Source organism: Nicotiana tabacum, chromosome 20 (genome assembly GCF_000715075.1).
Source record: "Nicotiana tabacum cultivar K326 chromosome 20, ASM71507v2, whole genome shotgun sequence".
In the NCBI taxonomy this organism is placed as follows: Eukaryota; Viridiplantae; Streptophyta; class Magnoliopsida; order Solanales; family Solanaceae; genus Nicotiana; species Nicotiana tabacum.
The window spans coordinates 29,597,673-29,606,403 of NC_134099.1; the positions used below are offsets into that span (position 1 = coordinate 29,597,673).

At 34.5% G+C, this 8,731-nt stretch overlaps 1 protein-coding gene across 1 annotated transcript; it reads left to right on the plus strand.

The window, feature by feature from the left end:
• The first annotated feature begins 4,940 nt into the window (after positions 1-4,940).
• Positions 4,941-7,550, plus strand: LOC107762649 (homeobox-leucine zipper protein HOX16). Its single transcript, XM_016581022.2, has 3 exons — positions 4,941-5,357; positions 5,874-6,268; positions 6,818-7,550. The coding sequence occupies exons 1-3, from the start codon at positions 5,279-5,281 to the stop codon at positions 7,211-7,213; spliced, it is 870 nt and encodes a 289-aa protein (XP_016436508.1). The 5' UTR covers positions 4,941-5,278; the 3' UTR covers positions 7,214-7,550.
• Positions 7,551-8,731: the final 1,181 nt, after the last annotated feature.

The following is an 8,731-nucleotide window of genomic DNA, read 5'->3' on the forward strand; positions in this document are numbered from 1 at the left end:
TTTAAAACCTTTAACCAAAACAACAACGTGACTTCAAAATTGAAAGTGCCAATGTAGATTCAAAGTCAGAAACGCAAAAGACGCTCAACTAAACTTAACATGATCACCATTTGAAAGCTTAAAAGCAATCATTCCTACACTTGAGTTCGAACGGTATTAAAACACCCAGTATTCTGAAATTATACAATAGATCCAAGCAACAAAATCAACCTAAGCCCTTAGCATGCACTAGCACTCGATACAAACCAAAAACAGAAATATACAGAACTGAAGCACTTAATCATGTATACTAAAAGTATTAAACAACATCAAACTTGAGATAGTTAATTGAATTTCAACTTGAATTTCCAACAGCTTCGTGCAAGCCTATCAATATTCAATTTCATGTCAGGTTTGAGTATTATACCTGGAGATTTGAAGAATAATGAAGGAGAAGAGTGAGTCAGCAGCAGTTCAAACAACAGTAGACCAAGAGATGATCAAACAACAACAATACACAGCCCAGGAAATTGAGACACAGCCCAGAATAATTTTCAGAGAAGAAACAACACCGATAGTAGACCAAATTCACTTGCAGAAACCCAAAGAGACTCAAAACTACTCCCAACACAACTTCTGAAGCTAACAGTCATCCAAATAGCTCAAAATAGACTCAGCCAACCAACTACAACTCAAAATCACCCAAATAAACTCGAAGATGAATCCAAAATATCTCAAAGACAATGACTCCACCCAAACCAATTCAGTTATGCCCAAAATCACTTGAACAAAGCAACAGTTCGCTCCAGAAACTTTTAATAACTCGAATTTAGCACAGAAATGAAGACATTCATATAGGAATTCAGAAAGGATCTAAACAAAAAAGGCAATGGAACAGTGATTTTTTTTTTTAATTTTTTTTGAAAGTTTCTACTGTTTTATTTTTTGATTTTCTCTTAAGGAAAGCTAAGATCTAAAAGTAGTTTTGAGCTGCCATTTGAATTCTCAGATCTGCAGGCTTGAGAAGTGTTTTTGGGGGAAGTTTTTTTGGAGCTCCCAAAACTTCTGAATGAAGTGAAGGGCATGCCCTTTTATAGGCACAAATGAGGGCAGCCCTCAGATTTTTAGTTTTTCCCAACAGTCCCTCTTCTTATTTTCATTTAAACCGCTATTTCTTGACTTGTTACCCAAGCTAGTGTTTGATTAAAATCTATACTAAAGTACTATTCTAGAAGGCCCTAGGGTATTCTTCTACCCATACAATACCTATACTACCCTTGCTCTTGTTTCGAAATTACCATTCTTAAAGAAACTACCCTTTCCTTATGCCCAAACTGCCCCTATTTCCTCTTAAAATAACTTACCCCAGTTGACTACACCAAACCTATTTACCCTTAGCTAAAACTAACTGAAGTTAACTAACGAATGAATTATCCAGCTATACCCAAATAAACTATCTTAAACACTATCTCAATTAACACTAAAATTGAACAAACAATTAATACTAGCTGAAATCAGTCTTAAACAAATTCCAAATCAAACCTCATATTAACAAAACAAAGGAGAACCTAATTAAACTAACGATTAATTGACGACTTATTTAAACGATTAACAGAAATTCAGCAAAAGAGAAGAAATTAGAATCAAACAAAAAGAGGCAGGCATGAATACTTCTAACTAACAAAGAAAACAAAGCTCACAACTACAGGGGGCGAACAAAAGAAAGAGATAGAAATTAGAAAAGAAACTCACTCAGACTCCACGCGGATTAACCCATCGAAATTGAATTCCGGTTAACGTTACTTGTCTATTTTAACCAAAATAGGCAGGTAACGTTAACAGAAATCCATTGACTTTGAAGCTCTTTAAAACAGGCCCGAGCTGACCAACCCTAGATCCAATATTTGCTGAGCTTCAGAAAGATTCGAGGGATTTCGCCCAGGGATTCAAGATGAGGAAGGTCAGGGGATTACCAGGTATCGATTTGGGGCTGTTTGGACAAAAATAGGATTTTGGGTCTGATTTTAAAATCAAGATTCGAGAGGCTAGGCATTGATTCGAAGGATGATTTTTGGTGTTTTGGAAAGAGGATATGAAGGCGAGGAGGAGGTGTGAATTTGGGCGCCATTGGACGACGGCGCCGCCACCGGCGTTCTAGGGATTTCAGGGCGGCGCGGCTAGGGTTTAAGAGGGGTGAGGACGACGATGGGAAATGGGGTAGGGGGGACGTTTCGGACAGTCTTATAGTACGCCTACCTTGCCTCTGAGCCGTTGATCTTGTTAACCTCGGCGATTTGGATTGATCGACGCCAAACGGCGTCGTTTTGATTTTAGTATATTGGACCGGGTGGGGAAGGGGTTCTGGGCTGGCCGGGTTTGGGAGATCTGGGTTGTTTTCATTTCTTTTCTTTTGACTTATTTTATTTAATTTTTGTATTTCAATTTGTATATTCTTTTTTTTAAAATTTTATAAAATTGCAAAATTTAAAATAAATTCCCAATATATTTTAAAATTAACCAATTAATTCCTAAAATTATTTTAAAAACTATTCCAGGACGAATTCGCAATTAAACAATTAAAAATGCAAAAATGGACTCTTTTTGTTATTTTCCATATATTCTATTATAAAACAAATTAATCGCTGATTAATACCAACATATGAAATTAGATCCTAAATGCAAATGCATATTTTTGTATTTTATATGAATTAATCATGCATAAATAAAATGCAACAACTATCAGAAAATGACGCCAAACTGCACAAAAATTGTAAAAATAAAGAAAAAGAATTATTTTGTTTGAATTTTGGGAATAATTTGCTTAGGGTAAAAATCATGTGCTAACAGTAATGAAGATAAAAAATATAAATTACTCCCTCCGTTTCAATTTATGTGAACCTATTTCTTTTTTAGTCCGTGCCAAAAAGAATGACCCCTTTCCTTATTTGGAAACAATTTACTTTTATGTAATGATTTATAGCCACACAAAATATATGTGCCTCATTTTACCCCACAAGTTCAAAAGTCTTCTCTCTTTTCTTAAACTCCGTGCCCAGTCAAATGAGTTCACATAAATTAAAATGGAGGGAGTATTATTTTTCATACGTCCAAACCTTGACAAGAAATAACAAGTAACTTGAAAATTAGACAGAAATGCGAGCAAGTTGACCTGAAAATCATGATTATTAAAAAAAAAGTGAATGATCGTAGTAATGAGTTTGAATGGCGTTTAGATTTAGGAATAAGTCGTGCTCATAGGCCAAATCTGAGGTGCATTGCAAGAGCTGTCGGATTTCTTCCATACAAAATAGTAGAGAGCGTTAATGATGGGTCTCAGTGAAACAACATGCGTTCCAATGCTCAAGTTTACCTAAATTAAAAGATAGCCGAAGCAAAAAATAGTAGAGCAATAATTTTTGTTGTGCTAGTCCTTGGTATTATGTTTAACTACATTATAATTATAAAATTTGAATTTGCATAGAGAAATTCGACTTTAAAAGTAAATGCTTCCTACTAAAAATAACTTTAATCCTTATGACTCGACCCGATACATAGACAAATAATCTTTGTCGTGCTAGTATCTGGTACTATGCTTAACAACATTATAATTATAAAAATCAGTTAAGTAATAAATTTTAGAAATTTTAATTTATTATTAACATAAGTAAATGTTAAACTATATATACCTATGAGTTTTCAGAACATTAGAAAATGCACCTAAAGAAAAAGGAAGAAATTTAAAAATAGCCAGATGTACAAGTGATCATTCAAAAATAGCTACAGTTTTAAAAGTAATCGAAATTTAGCCACTTTTTATGTAAAGATAAATCTGAACGAAAACATTGTTCAAAATCCAAAAAAATACTCCAGCATAATATACAGGAATTTGGAGCACCGGTTCTCCAGTCTAATATACTGAACCCAACAAAGTATACCGGTCCAGCATAATATGCTGGAAGTTCATGCACAGGTGCACCGAACTCCAGTATAATATACCGGTTCAACATAATATACTGGAGTTTGGAGCACCGGTTCTCCAGTCTCCAGTATATTATACTGAACCCAGCAAAGTATACCGGTCCAGCATAATATGCTGGAAGTTCATGCACAGGTGCGCCGAACTACAGTATATTATGCTGGACCGGTCTCTGTTGCAGCAAAGTAGTAGCAATTTTTCAATGACTTGACAAACGCTGGCTATTTTTGAATGACCAGTCCGAAAACTGGCTAGACCGTGCTATTTTAACAAAGAAAAAAGTAGTAGTATATCTATTGTGGGTGATTTACAAGAATGAACTTGGAAGTAGGTTTAATTTTTCGACTCGCGCTTGCCCCATGAACAATATTTCAAATTTTACAAGGCTTTTGACTTTTGACCTTAAAAATTTGCCCACGAGACAATCGGAGTCAAAAATATCAAGACGGTTCATTTTCAAGATCAACAACAACAACTCAGTAAAAATCCACAAGTAGGGAATGGGGAGAGTAGAATGTACGCAGACCTTACTCCTACCCCAGAGGGATAGAGAGGTTGTTCCCGAAAGACCCTTAGCTCAAGAAGACGAAAATAGACAATAGAATCTGTGATAACAACAAAAATTAAAAAGATAATATAAGCATCGTTCATTTTCAAGATTATTGGGTGTAATTTCTTGTAAATATATAAACCACAATAATAATAATAACTCTTCAATTCCAAATAAATTGGAGTCTGGCTGTATTAATTCTTGTCGATCAATATTTCTCCATTTAAAATCCACAAGTTAGAAACAATGTACTAGAAACAGACGACTCCGAAGGGTATGGTCTTTACATTGTCATAACCAAATTCAAAAATAAGAAGGAAAGAAAATGTTACAGAAATAAAATAGAAAAGTAATTAGGGGTAAAATAGGAAATTCAAAATAAGCCCGCGTTCCATTGCAAGAAGAAAGCTCATGTTGCCACTTTCAGCTAGCTTGTTTATAAACCCCATCAATCTCCTCTTCCCAAGGAAGAATCTCCTTTTCTCTTTCTCTTTTTTCTTACCTCTTTCCATCATTTTTATGCATTGTTTTCTTAACTCAATTTTTGAGTCTCTTTTGTTAGATGATGGCAGTGACCCTTCATTATTCTCTTGCTTGTGATATAACCTTAGTGTTAATCACATCCTTTTTACTACAAACTTCAAAATTCAATCAAAAAACCTCATTTTCCACTGCTTAAATACCACATATTTTTCATAATTCTTGCACCTAAGAAAACTTCAAGGTTCAAGAAAATAATTATAGAAGTTGGAAGAGTTAACGAAGGTTCTAATATGACTACTACTAATACTGTTTTGCATTCTGAAGTTCTTCATAATCTCTGGATGTCCAATTCTTCCCCCTCTTTTCATGGTAATTCTCTTTTGCACCCTGCTAAATATTTGTTCTTGTTTGCTCTTCTTTTCTATTTTTCTTGTAAGCTTATAGTTCTTTGACTTTTATTTCTACTTCTAGTGTATGGTTGCTGAAAATTTGGTAGTTTGTAACTAACATCCTTTCACTGCTCAATTCAATATAAAGAGTTTTGACAATTGTTTTGTACTACAATATTTGGTCCAAGTTTAAGTCTTTTTAGTTTCAGAAATAGTCAAGCAAAGGAAATGAACACTCTATTCAAGAATCGGTTGTTGGTTGAGTGAGATGTTTCTCACGTGGGAGACCTAGTATCGATTCCCCTCACCAGCAGGCCCTTCGGTCAGACCTTGTCGCACCGAGCTTGTGTAGTTCAGTTTACCTCTCCGGTGTGGTTTGACAGCTATTGCATAGTTAGCAGGCACCCAAAGGGTAGCGGCTATAGTTTCCCTAAGAATTTTTCAAGATTTTGATACATTAGTGACCTTGCTCTTTGTTAATTTTGCTCTGTTACAGGGCCTACATCAATGGTTAACTTCGAAGATGGTGGAGGAGAAATTAGTAAAGAGAGGTCATTTTTCTCACCAATTGACAAAGAAGAAACTAGCAATGATGACTATGATAGTTGCTTTCACCGGCCAGAGAAGAAAAGAAGACTTTTGCCAAATCAAGTGCAGTTTCTTGAGAAGAGTTTTGAGGTAGATAACAAGCTGGAACCAGAGAGGAAAGTTCAATTGGCTCAAGAACTTGGCCTACAACCTAGGCAAATTGCTATTTGGTTCCAAAACAGACGTGCTAGATACAAGACTAAACTACTTGAGAAAGACTATGATGTTCTCAAAGCTAGCTTTGATAAACTGAAGGATGATTATGACACCCTTTTCAAAGAGAATGAGAATTTGAGAAATGAGGTATCTTGAATACTCCCTATAAAACCAGCATTCTTCATTGGCATTAGATTTTCCAAAGGGGTTTGTTAAGTACCCCATATTAGTCAGGAAGAAATGAGTTGTTGTCTCGTTATATAATCTTAGACAATCTTATTTCAAGAGCTAGTTTTTAGGGTTAAATTAGTCCAAAGATTCATTTTCTTAACATGGTCTATCGGAAACAGCCTCTCTTCCTTCGTAAAGTAGGGGTAAGGTCTGTGGACACATTACTCTCCTCATATTCCACGTGTGGGATTGCACTGGGTTTGTTGTTGTATCCATTTTTTTAACATGTTATCAGAGTCTAACTCATCTGTGTTCTTGGTTTATCCAACGTTGGAATCCCATATTATGTCTGAGAGGATGTTAAGTGTCCTACATTAGTTGAGGGAATAGGATGTTATCCCTTTATATCGTCTTCAATAATCCTCATCTCATGAACTATTTTTTTTTTTTTACGATCGAGCTAGGCCTAATGTCTATTTTCTTAAATATGTTTCTAATATATTCTTTGATTTTGTTGATGAATAGGTTGATTTGCTGAAAGAAAAATTGCTTGAGAGGGAGAAAGGGAAGGAAAATTCAGAACAAAGTGAACCTATTAATCCAGTCGATGCAGAAGCTCAAAAGGCAACTCCAATTGTTGTTACCTCAGAAGTGCCAAGTATACAAAAGGTAGAATGCAAACAAGAAGATGCAAGTTCAGCTAAAAGTGATGTTATTGATTCAGATAGCCCACATTATACTGATGGGAATCATTCTTCAAATGCATTTGAACCAGAGCCATCTGATTTTTCTCAAGATGAAGATGACAATTTAAGCAAGAGCTTTTTATGCTTCCCTGAAATTGGAGATCAAATTCAAGCTAATTCATGCAATTTGGGATTCCAAATTGAGGATCAGCCTTGTTGGTTCTGGCAATATTAATTTTTCAACTTCAAGATTTGGCTCAATCCTTTAAGGGCTCATTTGGTACGAGGGATAATTAATCCCGAGATTAAATTTGAGATTGATTTATTCCGTATTTGGTTGGGATAAAATCGTGGTATAATTAATTTCGGGATTGTAGTGTTTTTTATCCTTATGGAAAGATGAACAACTAATCCCGAGATAATTAATCATGAGATAACTTGTTTCTAACCAAACGATCACTTAATGTTCCAAGGCAGTTGCTAAATTTCCTTTGTAGTTTTACACTATATTAATCAATAATATGTTTGTATATAGGATTACTAGTAGTTAACTAATTGAGGTGTCTTTATTACTAGCTTGTTTCAAAAAATGTTGTGATTGGCCTTTTTCTCTTTAGCTCAAAAACAAATGGTACTATTGCCTTTTTTCTTCTTCTTTTCAGTTGCTACTGTTAATTTATACTAATTGTTAGGATCCTTTGGCCTTATTTGGACAAGTTAAATCAATGATGAGTCACTTTCTGGGATATGTACAAAACAGAATAAGAGCATGTGCATTTTCTTCTAGTGGTCGGAAAGAAAGAGAGGGGTTTTGAATATAAAAACTGTGGGACTCTTCTGCAATGCATATTGTTCTATGGGAAAACCACTGGATTTAGAGGCACAAGATGGAAATTTAAGAAGAAAATTCCACATTTTAATAATATCATTAAAAGTTAGTAGTGTTAAATATGTTATAATATTTTGACGCATGTTAATCAGAGGCGGACCTATGTGTTACAGTGAGGTATCATCGGACCTCGTAAGCTTCGGCAAAAATTTTGTATATGTATATATATGTAAGCACTTGGCACCCTAAATGCTAAAAGTCTTTAGTGGGCATTGGTTGAACAGAATACTATGCCCGTCGCGTAAAAATTCACGTAAAAAACTTTAAATATAAAAAGATATTATTCTTCTGAATTAGATAAAAATGTCATATAAAATAAAAAAGAGGAAGTTGTTTTTTTCCTCTCCAGAAATCTAATTTTCAAACAATTGTCTAAACGGATATGTATGTGATTAATTTACAACTTTTAAAAAGGAAAATGCCAAAAAAGAAAAAGAAAAAGAAACTGCATGTAAGAGAAAAAGTGAGGATTGAGGTTGAAATCTTTGGCAATGGGGAGGAAAAAGGAAGGGCAATACCCTCTTAAAGTCAAATTTTGTGGATGATTGGATTCAAAAGTGTATTTCAATAGGCAATGACCTTTTAGCTAGATGTTGACAATTTTTCTTCTTTAATTAACTTTATAAAATGGACGTTGAGACATACCCCATCACTTTAAATATTTTTTAATTGAGGGAATCAACTATTCTTTTTAACATGAATATCTTGCTGATGCATTTCTTGTTACGTATTAACATGTGTAATTGTACTATGACTTTGGGTCCATTTTTTAATGGCTAAAATTGATATGGAATCTATTTTAATCCTTTCTTTAAGGATAGCTAGCACGTAGCCTTGAAGGAACAAATCAAATGAAATATTTAT